This window comes from Engraulis encrasicolus, chromosome 24, assembly GCF_034702125.1.
Source record: "Engraulis encrasicolus isolate BLACKSEA-1 chromosome 24, IST_EnEncr_1.0, whole genome shotgun sequence".
Lineage (NCBI taxonomy): Eukaryota > Metazoa > Chordata > Actinopteri > Clupeiformes > Engraulidae > Engraulis > Engraulis encrasicolus.
The window spans coordinates 5,171,959-5,188,919 of NC_085880.1; the positions used below are offsets into that span (position 1 = coordinate 5,171,959).

Genomic DNA, 16,961 nt, shown 5'->3' on the forward strand with positions numbered 1-16,961 from the left:
TTTTTGGTAATTGCAGTATCGTTCCTGGTATCGGCAAGTGCTTGAAGAGTACGAGTACGAGTATAATGAGCAGTATCGGGTGCCGATACCGATACCAGTATCGGTATCGGTGCATCCCTACTACAGGCCTTTCCTTGTTAACACTACAGAAGACGATCTCACAAGTCACAATCTCGCAGTCATTGCCTTTCCACCCCTTCCCGCGCTCTGATTGGAGCCCAAGATCTGGTACTGTGTGGCTGGGGAAAACCACACCAGTGCGCACGCACACGCGCACACACACACACACACACACACACACACACACACACACACACACACACACACACACACACTAAATAATCGAATCCAGCCAATATAACCACCAGTGTTGTCATTGTTATTTTGTTATTGTATTTTTGTTTTTATTTGTCCTGATTCTGACACTATGTAATGCACATAGTTTTACTACTGGAACACATATTGACACTTTATTACCATGGTATTACACTGTTACAACATGGCATACATCATCACGACTTGCTCATTGCTGTTATTTCTGACAGCAATTCAACAAACAGGGGTCGTGTCTTACATGACACATTCAATGTTTTGGCTTCTTAAAAAACTTTCCGAATGATCAGCCTGGTGTGTGTTTGTGTTTGTGTGTGTCCATTCCAGGTCTCCGCGAGCTGACACTGAGTGCCAACCCAGCCATCAGCACCAAAGGCTGGGCACGGCTGGCCGTGGCTGTGGCCCACAGCTCACAGCTCCGGGTCCTCAACCTCGACTACAACCCACTGGGTGAGTCAGTGCATTACATTACATTATAGCCAGCCGTGGCCTAATGCCTCGTTCAGACCAAGAGCGAACTACGCTGCCTGGTAGCGGAGGTAGCAGAAGAAGTTTCGCCTTGAATTCGCTGTATTCGCTCTGGACGTGGCATTGACATGTTTGGTTTAGCTAATCATATAACGGCTCTGGCTTGATAGCCTGGGAGTGGGACATTCGTTGATATGAACATTCCAATTGGTTTTCGCTGAACCGCGTCATAGCTCATTACCATAAGATTAGTTGACTTTTTGTCGTTGTTCTGGTCGCTCAGGAAGCTTCGCCCCTGGCGAATTTGCTCTGGTAGCACTGGTCACGCACCCTTTATAGAGAAATAATGACTTCCGCCAGGGCTCCAGAGTGCGACCAATTTGGTCGCATATGCGCCCATTTTTTTCAATGGTGCGCCTAAAAAATATTTTTAGGCGCACCGGTGCGACCAGCCATCAGTAGAACAAAATCAATTACCAAACAACCATTTTAATGGACATAAAATGAATAGTCATTCTACAGTAGTGGCCCATCATCACACAATAAAGCGTGTCGATGCGGTCATTCCTTCAACTCCGCTGAACTACCAGTAGCTTTCTCCCCCTTCCTCGTTCACAGGCAGCCCGACGTTTCAGAATAGAATGTTCGACTTCGCTCGATAGAGGGAGAGAGAGAGAGAGTGAGCGAGCGAGCGCACTAGTGCTGTCGTGTCTGTTCGTAGCGCTTGCTAAGATACCACAATCATTATGCAGAGGGAGAGCGCTCAAAAACGGGGAAATAGACAAAACCCAATTCACCTCAGATTCCACTGTAAACATAGGCTAGGCTATTTGTGTCTAATGATTTTAAAAAGTCATTACATTTTAGCAGGGTTTGTTAAAAAAATCTATCCATCCATCCATCCATCCATCCATCCATCCATCTATCTTCATATTGTAACTCTGTGCTTGTGCCGTGTGCGTAGCCTTATTGCAGAAAAGGCTGGTATGTTGATCTTACTAGTCAAACATACTGACTAAAAGGCTACTTTGGTCTTTTCTACCAGCCAAACTGCTTGTAGCCAAGATGTGTTAGTTAGGTAGCCAGTAGCCTACTGTCATGTCTTTTATAAGGAGCACATTTGGAAGACTAACCTATAGCACATGAAAGGCTCAAGGTCTTTTAAAATATAGCAACAATAATAGAATATTATGATTATTGTTGCTATTATTATTGCTAGTGTTATTATTTTTAATATATATATTTTTTAAAGCTGAGGTACGTGTGTGTATGGGGTGGTGAAAACATTTGGGTGCACCTACATTTTGTGCTGGTGCACCTAAAACGTTTTTTTTAGGCGCACCAGTGCAACCAGTGCAAAAAGTTAGTCTGGAGCCCTGCTTCCGTCGCTCCGTTTGCGTTGGTCGCTCCTGGGCTGAACAAGGCATAATGGTTAGGGGGGTGGCCTTAAGATCAGAGGGTTGAAGTTTAGAATCCCACCCTTACCTCTCCCTACCCCTACATCCATGACGGAAGTGCCCTTGACCCAATCCCACATTGCTCCAGGGACTGTAAACCCATATAAATAAGTGTGAGTCACTTTGGATAAAAGCATCAGCTAAATGCAATGAAATGAAACGTAAATGAAATACAATACATTACATTACATTACATTACTGGAGGAGTAGAACTGGACTTTGTGGAAAACATCAGTATGAGCATGAGTTGTTAGTACCTTGCTTCCTCAACTGATGGGGTGTCCGTACTAGCCTCGCGCGACATCCTACTTACTTCCGCCAAGACACTTGGCTCCGCACTACGTCTGGTACCTGTCTTCTGTGGAGCGATGTTGACCGGTAGGATTTGCGCCGGTGTTCTGACAAACGGTCCTACATTGTAATTTTATCCTACAGTAGGATGTTCTGTCAGGCATGTCTGTTAAACGGTCCTACATCGCCATAGATAGACATCAGACATGTTTGTTCAACAACTTATAAGTGAAATCCTGATTTTTCCGAAAATGTCCTTCCTGCTTCCTGCAATGGCGTCAGATCAAACAAAGTCCAGACCATGAATACGAAATGGAAATGGTAGTATTATGGGATGGTCAGGACCAGGCTATGTCCGTACTGCACTGACTCACCCAGCAGGCTGTTAGTCCACCTTATGGACCCAGACCTGAGAGAGAGAGAGAGCAAGAGAGAGCAAGAGTCACTGACCTGGGCATTGATAGCTGCTGGATGGTATGAAAAGATAAACGTGATAGGACCCTGACCAGGTGTAAGCTAACAGTGCCTTCGGAGATCGGAGAGCTCAAAAAGAGAAAGAAAATGAGATGATGTGAGGGAGAGAGATGAAGAGATATTGAGAGAGAGAGAGAGAGAGAGAGAGAGAGAGAGAGAGAGAGAGAGAGAGAGAGAGAGAGAGAGAGACAGACCAGCAGTAAGCTAACAGTGGCTTTGTGGATGAGATTGGAGAGCTTTAAGAAAAAGAAAGAGAAAAAGAGACAATGTGAGGGAGAGAGATGAAGACATTGAGAAAGAGAGAGAGAGAGGGCGAGCATTGAAAGAAAAAAAAAAAACAATAGTGTCCTTCACCTGCTGTACAATAGTATAATCCAGAGGTGTGACCAAGTCACTAATGTGCAAGTCACAAGTAAGTCTCGAGTCTTTCCACTCAAGTCCGAGTCAAGTCACAAGTCAAGACACATCTGACCAAGTCAAGTCCAAGTCCAAGTCGTACCCCAGCCAAGTCAAGTCCAAGTCCAAGTCTCATTTTTTTCAAGTCCTTAACAAGTCACAAAGGGATTTTCTATTTGCAATCACAATTTCGATCATAAATTCATTAGTATAATAATGAGACCTGAGTAAAAAGATGACAATTACTAAAACAGTTGCTGAGAAATCAGTCTAAACCAAACTACTGCTTGTGCTGTGTATGTAAAATGACATTTAATTTCATATTTTTTTTCACATAAAAATACATTTCATGTGAATTTGTACTTAAACAAAGGAGCAACCATATGCCAAATATTTACTGTCCAGTGGGCAAATAGTCCTGTTGCAAGAATGTGTGCGTATGTGTGTGTGTCCGTTCCATCATCTGATGGCATAAACCTATTCCACTACTCCACCCTGGTCTTGGTGGTGGGCCGGTCATATCTAGTCAAGGTTTTAAGTTATACAGACTCTAGCATCATAACGCTAAGGATAGGACTATGGTTAACTTTTTCACTAGGAGCACAGGCAGGGCCGCTGACAGCTTTGGCTGGAAGGTTTTGTCAAGACATTAGGGGGGCATATTACACTTCCGACCTGAAAACGCGGATTCACACTTTCAGCGTACTATGTTTGAATTTACCCACAAAGGCCAAGGGTGAAAGTAGTAGCCTATTCATGTCTTACAGGTGCTACCCACCCTCCCCCCCTCTCTTTACTGTAGTGTAACACTCGACTAATGTAAACATTTTGGTTTGGCTTTAAAAGACGCCATTTTCCCTAAGGTACCATATTAAGCTCACCATTCTCATCAAGATATGACATACAGCAGGGTGACATACAGTGTGTGTGTGTGTGTGTGTGTGTGTGTGTGTGTGTGTGTGTGTGTGTGTGTGCGTATGGGGGGTGGGGCTACACATGTGAGACAGGATGATGAGTTAACAGCACAGCTCAGCAGGCAGCCCTGTCTCAGCTGGTCCATGATGTTCACTTCATCCTAGCTGAGCATTGACAGTGTCATAACTGTGAACCCACCAATGAGCACATGCATGGTGCAGCATAGGCTATATAGTCTGCTATAGGCTACGTGCCAACAGTATTTAGCCTAGTAGACACTAGTCCATATGGGCTAAGAGACGAGGACAAAGAAGGCCTAGGTAGTTGGTTTAAATTCCTGGTAAAGTAATGATGAATTTCCTGAATTTCCCCCTGGGGATCAATAAAGTTACTCTACTATCCTACTCTACTATTGTTGAAGCTGATATCGGCATTGTCGCTTTCCCCCTCACATTCTCGCCGCAATGGCCCATCACCAACCATTTTTACTGCGTCACAGTCCAAGTTAACTAGAACTTCGTTTGCAGTCATTAATCCATGTCTTGTTAATTATATTAGGCTACTAGACTATTCGCCAGCACGCTGTCAATTAAACATGGCGTTAGCGCTGCAGAATGTCAGTTATGGCAACGAGGCAACCTTGTTCTGCGCTTCTACAGTGTAGGAAGAAGGAAGGTGTGTAATGCCCTATCCAACATTTCGCTCTCATTTTCCCGAACGCGCCTCGCGCCATACTCTCGTCTCCCTGTTGTCCCCAATCGCCCTCTCCTCCCACACAAAGGCACTTGTATGCTGTTCATGCCTCTTCAAAAAGATTAAGTTCACCGTCCAGGTCATAGATTGTAGCCAAACAAAGTTCTGCTTCTATGTTTCCTATTTTTTGTTAATTTGGAAAACAGGGTTACATCCCAGTTATCCAGTGCTGGCGTCGTGTAGCTCTAACGTGTCATTTCCAAGCAGCGGTAATTGCGACTCCAAACTCCCCAAAATACCAAACAAAGCATGTAGTTCGAACTGTGAGAAACATAAGATAAAGCGGTGTCGACACCACGAGATACAAGATTCGCGCGCGCAAGGATTGGGCTGGGAGCAGCACGCGAGAGGGAACATGCTTTTTATCCACGGGAGCTGACCCATGTCCATGTCTTGCGCTGCTCAGCACCAGTAACTTGCAACCTCTACCTCGCATTACATTTAAACTTCACGATAGGCTGCATTAAAGATTGCGTTTGAACTGATGTGGCTGACATGATAGTGTGTCAAGGCTGAGTTTTAAAACTTTCAAGGAACACGTATGTCAGATAGCCCTGATGTCCTTAGAAATTTTTCGATTCAAGTCATCGAACAACAAACAGTGAGGTTCGGGGCGCAGCTTGTTTATAGCCCTCAAGCTTCGCGGGAAGCAGTGTTGCGTGCGCTTAGTTTCTTCAAAGTTTTTCCAATAGCCATGAAGTATTCCTCATCTCGCGCCTTGACCAATTATTTGACAATTTTGGTCGTTTGTCTTGTCTCTTTGCAAGACTGCCATGAATAGGCTATAGGCTAAATTATTTCCTTTTGGAACCATTCACCCATCTAAAGTAGGCAATCTTTTGATGGATGCAAGACCAAATCTGCTCGCCTATTTTAGATTGCATGCTGGAAGACTAAGACATGTATGTATATACTAAACGTGTCATTTTGTATTGATTCTAATACTCAACCGATGGTGGCTGGTCAATGAAAAGAATGTTACCAAGAGGTTACTCTTTCTTAGACTGAGAAGCGCGAGCATGCATTTTCAGCGCGTGGAGTTGTGGTCGTGAAATGGGGCTCCCTGGGATATCAAGCCATAGCCTACGGACACATCCTGGGTTGGGGGAAACTTAAAAGCAGGCCATATTCGTAACGTTTACCTCACCACATATCCATCATAACGTGGTTTTGTCCGCGATAGTGGAAATTATTCGCAAGGCTGAACTCCACTTGACTGACTCGCAATAGTGTGTGGGAGCGGAACATAATGTAACAGCCTTCGGGGGCTGAAGGCAAGCGCATTCATAAAGGACAGGGAAAGCAAAACGGATAGGCGTAGGCTACTCTTTTATAAAACATCAATAGATTAAGTCCTGTGGTTCGGTTATGTCAGCAGTGTGTGTTTTTTTTTTTTATTTCAACTGCTTAAATAGCCTAATGTTCAACAATCAATGTCCATCACCATTTAGCTAAAATATTTAGACAGCTTGGTTCTCACTGAATTTCTGTCGTAAGCGAGGGGCGAGAGAGCGAGAGCTTCACGTGTGTAGCCTACAGAGGCGTGTTGCACATCACAGCGCCCCACCACACACACTTCCTACAACATTGATAGAAAATATTTGTTGATCACAGTGCAAACTTCCATAGCCTACCCTATTAATAATGCAAAATGAGTTGGGGCTGAGAGGGAGATAAATTAACTTCCGCGATGGTTTAAAATGTAGGCTATGTTTGTTCTGGAGCCTCGCAAATGGTGTTTCAGTGTTGCCGCTAGTCGCTGCGTCCAGGCCAGCCGCGTCCGGCCGCATCTGGCCGCCAATGATGGCATAGCACCGCTTAGGACAATGACGTGATTCAAACAAAGAATGTGGGCGGGCTGTTGCATTCTGAAAACAAGGGTTGGACTTGGACTTTTTTTTTAGACCCAACATGGCAAGTCACGCCAAGTCATTGAAAGTTACAACTGTCAAGTCCAAGTCGAGTCCCGAGTCAAAGGCGTGCAAGTCGAGTCGAGTCGCAAGTCCTTTCTGATCTTGAAATTTCAAGTCGCAAGTCTTCACACCGCTGACTCGAGTCAGACTCGAGTCCAAGTCACTGGACTGGAGTCCACATATCTGGTATAATCTACATAATATAATTATAGCCTAGAGTGGCTAGTGTATGTGCTATGATTACAGGCCACTGATATAGTCTCCATACTCTCCCAGCATGGCAGCAGGGCTGAGCTGTCAGCAGATCTTCTCCCTTTCTGCTGTTTCTGCTGAGCTGAGCTTACTGCATGTAAAAACACACACACACGCATACGCACGCACGCACATGCACACACCTCACAGATGAAAAATGGGCTCTGCAAAAGAGCTCCACATAGGTGATCTTTGAAGGCAATTTATGCACTCGAGAAACACAGAGGAGGGGAATGAAACAAATTCATGTATTCACACACGCACGCACGCACGCACGCACGCACGCACACACACACACACACACACACACACACACACACACACACACACACACACACACACACACACACACACACACACACACACACACACACACACACCACAGAGCATCTGGTGTGCAAGGTTCTGGACTACTCCAGAAACAATGGAAGAGAAATAGAAATCTTTCAGGACAGGAGACACACACACACACACACACACACACACACCACAGAGCATCTGGTGTGCAAGGTTCTGGACTACTCCAGAAACAATGGAAGAGAAATAGAAATCTTTCAGGACAGGAGACACACACACACACACACACACACACACACACACACACACACACACACACACACACACACACACACACACACACACACACACACACACACACACACACACACACACACACACACACACAGGGAGCAGCTGTTGTCCAAGAGTCTGGACACAGCAAGGTAAACTAATGTATAATGCAGAGTGACCGGCAGATGGGAAACTCTAAGCCGTCTTGTGCTGAGTCAAACACACTGAGTCACTTGGTGTGTGTGTTTGTGTGTGTGTGACCTTGTAGCCTGGTGAGAGTTGTCTCTTCTGTGTGGACAAATATCCCTGTGTGTGTGTGTGTGTGTGTGTGTGTGTGTGTGTGTGTGTGTGTGTGTGTGTGTGTGTGTGTGTGTGTGTGTGTGTGTGTGTGTGCGCGCGCGCGTGTACTGGTGTGGCTTTCACCAGGGTTCATTTGCTGACGGCCTCAGTATTTGTATGTGCCCTTGAGTTGCATTGGACTGGAGTTTATGTCTGCATTGGGTTGGGGTGTGGTGCTGCAGACAGAAGCCCGGTCTTGCCATTCCCTTGTGCTAATTTCAGTCATACAGAGAGTCTGCAACGGACCAATTGAGAAATGTCAGTGATGCTCTGACTGCCGTGTGTCACTGGAGGCAGTCTTAGCTACAGGTAGTTATAGATTGGCACACGGCACGAGTGTTGGCGTTGCTCTGTGTAAAGTCAGAGCAAATGACTTCAAACTTCAGTTCATGATGTCTATTTCCTAAAAGTTGGTGCACTTATTAATAACCCCCAAACCCTCTATGTGAAATGAGTGTGATGGTCACGGTGTAGCCTGTACTGCTGTGCCTCCATAGCCTTAAGTCGTCCACTGCGGTGCGGAGTGGTGGGATACTGTGTAAGTCTGGTCTGGTAAGTGAGGTGTGAGAGGAAAAAATAGGTCATGGGGTGAGAATGTAGAGGATTAAACTGTGTGTCCCATGAGGGGGTTGGGGGTGGTGGGTCGCCGTCTGTGTGTAGGTGAGCATCTCAAGGGGGCAGAAGACATGTTGAGAATCAATGTGGTGTTCTCACTGTCACTGTTTAGCCTGTGCTGCTGTGTGTTCACATAGCCTGGAATGGTCCACCAGGGATTGATGGTAACTCTGGGGCAACCTTTGGGGACACCTGTGGCCTGAATCTTTTTTTTTTAAAAGCAATAGAAGTTTCGGTGTGTTAAGATACAGTATGTGAACCCCTGGTTAAGTTTTGAGGTTTTGTCACTCTTGAAACAGCATTGCATGAAAATGTGTCAAAATAACACAAAATCCATCATAAATGAATCGTAAAAATAACACTCCGTTTTGTGAGGTGATGTCATTGGTGGACACCCCACTGTCCGTTTCCATGGCTACCCCATCACAGTGGCAGTGCTCCGTCCGTCCGTCCGGCTGACTGACATGTCTGCGCGCCAGCCAATGTCTTGAGACCTTCATTAATGCTTGACGGTGACAAGTGACGTCAACCCGGCCCAGCGTCATCACCCATTTTCCGTAAGTGTCTGCTGCCGTCGTGCCCAAGACTCCACAAGGACCGGGCGTGATTAATGGATGATGTCACATCTAGAAGATGTCCCATCTAAATGCGACCACTCCACTGCAATGCCTGCTTGGCTGTCTGCACAGCAGCCAAAATCCTGTACACCGTCTAGTGTCGATGGTGGATTTTTGCCTACTATCACTGTGTACTTTCAAGCATAACCTTTATTATATCTTTTTTTTTTAAAAGCAATAGAAGTTGTTAAGATACAGTATGTGAACCCCTTGTTATGAGTTTTTAGGTTTTGTCTCTATTGAAACGGCGTTGCATGAAAACGTATCAAAATAACACGCAAAAATTCATATCGCATCCGATTGAATACTAAGCTGTGCAAAATGGTTCAATGGGGAAGAAGAGCACAGATTCATGCTGCCAACCAGCCCAGCCCCAGCACAGCTGCTGTGCCCCCTCCGTCCCACCAAGCTACCAACCATCACGACTACTCAGCAGCCAGCAGACAACATGGCCGCTCCCCCCTGGGAGAACATGTCAGGAAGGAGGGAGGAGGAGAGAAGAGTAGAGGAGAGGAGAGTAGAGGAGAGGAGAGGAGAGGAGAGGAGAGGAGAGGAGAGGAGAGGAGAGGAGTGGAGAGGAGTGGAGAGGAGGAGAGGGATTAGGGCAAAGTCAAGGTTAGGATGGAGAGAGAAGGATGAGAAATGAAAAAAAGCTGAGAGAGCAGAAAAAAGAGAGAGGGAGACAAAGGAAGAGAGATGTACAGTGCATTGCACTGGGGAGAAAAGAGTAGTTCATCTTCCTTTTTTCAGAAGTCAGCTTTTTGAAAATTACAGTATGTTCCTCGAGCACAAAAATAAACATTCTATTTCTACTTGTTGTGGTGCAAGGTGTGTGTGTGTGTGACTGTTTGTGTGTGCATGCGTGTGCGTGTGCGTGTGCGTGCTTATTTGTCAATTTATGTATTTCCAAAATGTTACTGTACACTAGGATGCTACAACATGAATACCACCACCCACAGTAGCAAAGGATGGCAAAACAGAAAAGACCTCACCTTACACACAGGCAGCATTTGCTGAGGGATGTTAGTTGGGTTTTTCCATCCAATCCTGAGCCAACGTCACACCTCCACCGTGGGGCGAGGCATTCTGCTGACCCCCGTGAAAACGTCAGACGAGGCAGCATGATGGAAACCCAGTGCAGCCCTGCTATGCAGCAGCTGCACTTTCAAGGGTACCACAACGCAACGCGACCCACATCGATTACACTAAGCCCTGCTTCGAGTCGACTGTAGCCGTAAGGCCTGGGAGAATGCCTGGGTCACAGTTGGTTATAGTGTATGGTCTAGTACAGTGGTTTTCATAGTGGGGGCCGGGGACCCCTGGGGGGCCGCGAGGGGATGCTAGGGGGGGCATGTCAGGATGGCAGAAAAAGTATACCAAAACAAAACAAATGATTAAATAAATTGAACAATTAAAGTAAACGAAATTAAACCAAAACTTGAATCGGTTTGGGAATGCACCAACTCCATCAAGTTGTGAAACTGGGTGCACAGAAAAAATAGTCATGGAATGGCCCATGTCAGGGGGGCCTTGGCAGGAATATACCGGTATATGGGGGGGGGACTTACCATGGTAAAGTTTGGGAACACCTGGTCTAGCACAGTGGTTGGAATCTGTCCTCATTGGCCTGAATGAATGGTGTGCCGTGATTGCAATAATACAGTCTTGGAGAATGGCGTGATACTGGTTTGGATATGATGTGAAAGAATGGTAACCTGACTCTCGGCAGCTGGTATGTTTGACCTTTGTCCTCACGATACCACAAGCGCCCCACGAGCCACATGTTTTCGAATGATGCCCCTCATCCAAAATCCTTGCATGTGATTGGATTAACAACCTGTCCTCCTCTTTACTGATGTCTCACTTCAGCCTCTCACATTGAACTCAACCCATGACGTAGCTGAGAATAGGCTTGTTCGTGACGACGCAGTAATATTTTTGCTTGGCAGTGGGCATGCGCACTTTGCCAGAATGTTCTAACCACAATGCATCAAAGTGTGCTTGCCCACTGCCTAGCAAAAATCCTACTGCGTCGTCACGAACGAGCCCAATGATAGGTGGAAGAAGAGCCATAACGCTGCCCATCTGTGGAAAATCCCACTCGGTGATACTGATTGGCTGATTCGTTCTGAAATGATTCTGAGTTTCACAGTCCTCTGATGGTTGCGTGAGGAAACCAGATCACCCTGGTGTGTAGTTTGGTGAAACACCAGGTTAAAAGAATGCTGCACAGAGAGTGGAAGATGGTCTTTGATAATGGCAAAGTGGTTGTGTAGTGAAAGCCCATTGGGAAACTCCAACTTCCATTGTCATTGTGACAGCACACAAGTACACTACACACAATGAAATTGCATTTATGCCTCACCCGTGCAATGGGGCAGCCCTTAATGGCGCCCCTAGGGAGCAGCAGTGCAGCGGGTGGTAACATGCTCAGGGTTCCTCAGTCATGGAGGAGGATGGGGGAGAGCACTGGTTGATTACTCCCCCCACCAACCTGGCAGGTCGGGATTCGAACCCACAACCTTTGGGTTACAAGTCTGACGCCCTAACCGCTTACCCATGACTGCCCTAGCCAAGGGGAGTAGAGTTGCTCCGCCGGGACCCGAACCCTGACCATCTGGGTGCTAAACTGGGGCTCTGACTGCTACACTAAAGAGCCAGGCTCGTTGCTGTGACAGTCAGAACACACCCAAAACCCTAGTGATGGTTACTCCATCACAGATTGGAATATGAGAGAAGACTGAGGTAGAGTGGTGGCCATTATGGTCTTAGGGAATCAGGCATAGTGGCTAGAGGAATGGTCTTGGAGAACGGGGCACAGTGATTGGAATATGGTGTGGGAGAAAGATGCGCAGTGGTTGAAATACAGTAAGCTTATGTTATTGGAGAATCAGACACAGACTGTGGAAAATGGTCTTAGAGAAAGATGCATAGTGGTTGAAATATGGTCTGGAAGAATGGGTGACAGAGTGAAAGATGGTATGGAAGGGGGCATTGTAGATGGTGTGCCGTGGTTAAAATATGGTCTGTCTGAATCGCACACACGATGGAAGATGGTCTTGGAGAATGGTGACTTGATCCACATGAATAGCCTCAGAGAATGGACATTAGATACGGTCAGGCCAGAAAAATAGAATGAAATAATGGTCACCGACAGAACGACAGCGCTGGAAGGGTTAGCCGGGGAGAAATGGGGAACATTGGTCAAATTACAGCCTCAGACAATTTGATTTCATTCCGTTTCAGCTGTGCTTATCTAACACAATCACCGCTTAAAATGGTCTCTCTAGGGGCTTCACACAGAGTTCAGAGCCTTAATAAAATCACCCCTACACGGTAAATTGTGCGGTGTTCATCCAGCACTTGCAGAGTTAACCCATTTTACCCTAAGGCACCTGAAAAAAAACGCCTAAGCCTTTTTTTTTGGGAAAAGGTGCCCTCACCCTATAAAAACCTTAAATATCTCATCCTGAGAAGCACATAAAACATGAAATGAGTTGTTTTAAAAAGCTAAGACCCTCTTCTTGCATGTTTATTCCGCTTTAACATACCCACATTTTTCATTTAAAAAATCTCATGAGCCTGAATGCTGCATCTACAGCATGTCGCTCCAGTCGCCCAATACAGCGTATGCGCAGCATTAACCCATTTTGTCCTAAGCCCTTTTTGGGAAATTCCTATTCAATCCTAAATATCTCAGCCTCCGAAGCACATACAAAACATGAAATGGATTACATTTAAAAGTCAAGACCCTCCCCTTGCATTGTAATGTGTTCATTCAGCTCTAACATACCCACATATTTAATAAAACAGCTAAAATCTCAAAATCCTGAAAAACCCATATATGTGCTTCCAGGACACAATGGGTTAAGCATTAATGGGTTAAATTTAATATCCATAGTGTTGGTCCTACTCTCTGGGTGTTGCATTGACACTGTAAAACTTACAGCGAAGAGCAAGACCTTCTTCTTTTAACCTCTGACCGATCTATTTGTGGCCAGTTGGGTATAGAGGAGGGTAAGGGCAAACACATTTGTAAATTACAGCACAGTAGCTTATGCACTTACTTGTACGTACTGTAAATACAAATAGTTTGTAAGTATACAAGTCAGACAGTGAAAATAGAAGGAGGACATGTTAGGAAATGCAAAGCACAACGCCACTGTTGGACAATGCAGCAAAGAAAATTGATCCTGCTGTCATGCTGTGGATAACAGAAACTATACTGTAGTGCAGTGCGGGGAAAGGGGGCGGGCACTGCTGTAGAATGTGTGTGTGTGTGTGTGTGTGTGTGTGTGTGTGTGTGTGTGTGTGTGTGTGTGTGTGTGTGTGTGTGTGTGTGTGTGTGTGTGTGTGTGTGTGTGTTTGCTTGTGACAAAAGACATTTAAACGCGTCTGTGCGTTAGCCTACTGCAACTTGAAGGGGTAGCAAGAGAAATGTTATGTTCCAGCAGAGTCAAATGTTTATAATTACCTCCTACGCCATGATGTATATAATGCAGTGTAGAAACTATACTACCGTGCAGTGTGGACAAATACCCTTCCTCTGAAGGGGGGGGGGGGTAGATTTTTTTTGAGAAACACTGCTGTGTTGTGTGTGTGTGGCTGTGCCTGCGTGCGTATGTGCGAGCGTTTGCTTTGTGACAAAAGACATTTTAAACGTGGCAGTGCGTCAGCCTACTGCAACCTGAAGAGTTACCAAGATAAATGCTACGCTCTCGCAGAAACTAGTGTGTTTATAATTACTTCCTACGCGATGATAAAGGTTAGACAGAGCACCGAGACCTCTCCGGTGGGGTTGTGTCAAGTGTCACCGGTTGTAAAGAGAGGACAGGACACAGGCTAGGGCTAGGCAATATGACGATATATATCGTTATCGTGATATAAAAGTGTATATCGTGATCTTTCTCCTATATCGTTTATATCGTGATAGTAATTTTATCAATTTTATACAATTGAATATCATTTAATTAGATTTCTTGTTGTCACAATACACACTATAAGTTAATGTCACTGTAAAAATAAGAATAGAAAGATCCATTTTAAAGAAAGGTTGTTTTGCGACATGAAAAAATATAGAGCGAAATAAAGAAAATAACTGAAAACGTATGTAATGTGCTTTATCGTGATATATATCGTTATCGTGATGTAAAGTAATCCATATCGTGATTTTGTTTTTTTTCCATATCCCCCAGCCCTAACACAGGCTGCCATATGCTCCTTATCTCACGAGTCAAACACAAAGCTGCTTCATTAGCACGGCTGTTTAGCTCAGTGTTTCTCAAAGTGGGGCGCAAGCCCCCCTGGGGGGGCCGTGTGACATCTGATTTTGGGGGGTTTTTCCCCCAAGAAAATGATTTCCTGTCCCGCCAATAAGCAATATATTTTAAGCCCTCACCAACATTATATAAATTGTCATGAATTTGAATAGCATAGTAAATGAACACACGTCCCCAAAGCAGCGATCGTAAAATCAGTCTGTGCGAGTACTGCTGTTGCTGGGGGGTGGGGGGGGCTCGGAAGCATTCAGACCCTCGGAAGGGGGGAATGATGGGGAAAGTTTGAGAACCACTGGTTTAGCTGTTGGTAAAGTATGAACAACAGTAAAACATCTCGTCCATTTGCAAAAAAACACGGAAGCATTGTGAGCGGAAAGTAAAGTAAAGGGAATGCAGCTGTTGCGCTCAAGCTTGTTTTCCCTTGTTATAAACTGTTTATACGTCGTGGAGCTGGAACATGACATTTGGTTTGACTACAGGGTAGCTGGTTGCCTTAACTGGATGGGAAGGTATATTCGATGACATTTTCAGCTCCATGGGTGTAATAGAGTGAAAGGCATCAAATAATAATAATAATAATACGTAATAATAATAAACTGTTGCTATAAATATATCCAAGAGCCAGGTGTGAGAACCTCACAGATAACCCAAGACTAAGAGGCCACGGAAACCCCCAAACCTCATTACATGAGCTGATCGGCCAGCACGTCTTGGTTCATGCTATTTTATGCCCGACAACCAGCCAATGTCAACTGAGCTGTCAATATCACTCACTCACCCTCTGTTTGTTTTGTCTTTTGGTATCCAGGTGACCAGATTGCCGGCATGCTGGCGGTTGCCGTGGCGTCCAGTAGAACTCTGGAGGTTCTGGATCTGGAAGGCACCGGCCTCACCAACCAATCGGCACAGGTCAGTCATGCAAACACCTGTCAAGCGCTACGCAAAGCTAGTATTGGCCCTCACATAGATTCATCCCATGCATTCATGCAAACACCCGTCGAGCACACTGGAAAGCAACAACTGCCCCTATACTAATGCATACAAGTAAAGTCAAGTCAAGTCAAAGTTTATTTGTAATGCACTTTTAACACAACACAAACAGCTGACCAAAGTGCTAACAGAAGGGCCTAAGTAAAAAAAAAAAAAAAGACTTGAAACAACATAAAGCAACAATTGACAAAAGACGTGGAGACATCCATAAAACACACAAAAAACACAGGCATTAGTGGATACGATATGACTGAAAAATATACTGAAGTCAGTATCAGTAAGAACAAATAGACCTATAGGCCTATAAATGAATGAAAATCACACAAGAGTGTCAATAAATAAGAGGGTTAAAAAAAAGAAGGTGGGTTAAAATAATAAATAAATAAACAAATCAGTAAGTCAATAGGGTCCAGATGAGATTTAAAAGACAAGAATATATCAAGGGGAAGTAAAAACTTGGGCATAGAAATGAGTCTTAAGATCTGTTTTAAAAACAGCTAAGGAGGGAGCTAAATACAGGTTCACCCCATGCAACTGTAAACAAACAATAAACACTACTTAGGATTTGTTTTATGTCTCCAGTCAGTCAGCCATAGTACATAAATAACTCTTACCCCTTACGTATACTAAGCAACCAGAGGTGTCAAAAGTAAAATAAGAAGTAAATTCATGGTGTAAATACACTACATGACATTACATATGTAGCTGTTACACCAGTTATTCCGCTGTACCTAATGAGGTAGATAGACTATTGTTACTGAACAACAACAAAAAAACTAAAAAGAACATCCGCCACAAATTTGATCCAACCAGCACATAATCAGCTGATCGTCTAGTAACTGTAGATTGTTTACTCAGTGAAGTTGGCTGTGCTAAGGAAAGTGGAAGGGATTGTTTTCTTTATTCGACTTTTACTTTTGACATATCTGCAACCTATAGATGAAAACAATATCTGATATCATTAACACATTGCCATCAACACTGGTTATAGGTCAGTGCAGCAGGGAGGATGGCTTGGTGTACAGAGTAAGACCTGTGTGGGTGTACACTGTACATGGAGAGTAGAGTTTGTCAACAGGGGCTGTAGCACCCCAGTGGGTGTTAGGGATTCCTAGGGGGGCATTGAGAAGGATACAACTAGGGGTGCTCAGTTTCCATTGGGGTGCATCCATCTATTTGTTTTTAATATCAAGGGCAGCATTGACAGGCTTATGATGAGATGAAGGAGGCGTTTCTTAAAAAAAAGGTCGAGAGCCACTGGTGTAGAATGCGATATGTGTACACCGTGTGCAGGTGTGT

At 44.8% G+C, this 16,961-nt stretch overlaps 1 protein-coding gene across 2 annotated transcripts in view; it reads left to right on the forward strand.

Moving 5' to 3' along the window:
- Window positions 1-16,961, forward strand: part of lrrc73 (leucine rich repeat containing 73) — a 31,178-nt gene that overhangs the window by 2,128 nt on the left and 12,089 nt on the right. For both annotated transcript variants that reach the window (XM_063192269.1, XM_063192268.1), the window contains exons 3-4: window positions 661-783; window positions 15,481-15,581. In XM_063192269.1, the coding sequence (XP_063048339.1) occupies window positions 661-783; window positions 15,481-15,581 (224 nt within the window). The remainder of the gene's footprint in view (window positions 1-660; window positions 784-15,480; window positions 15,582-16,961) is intronic.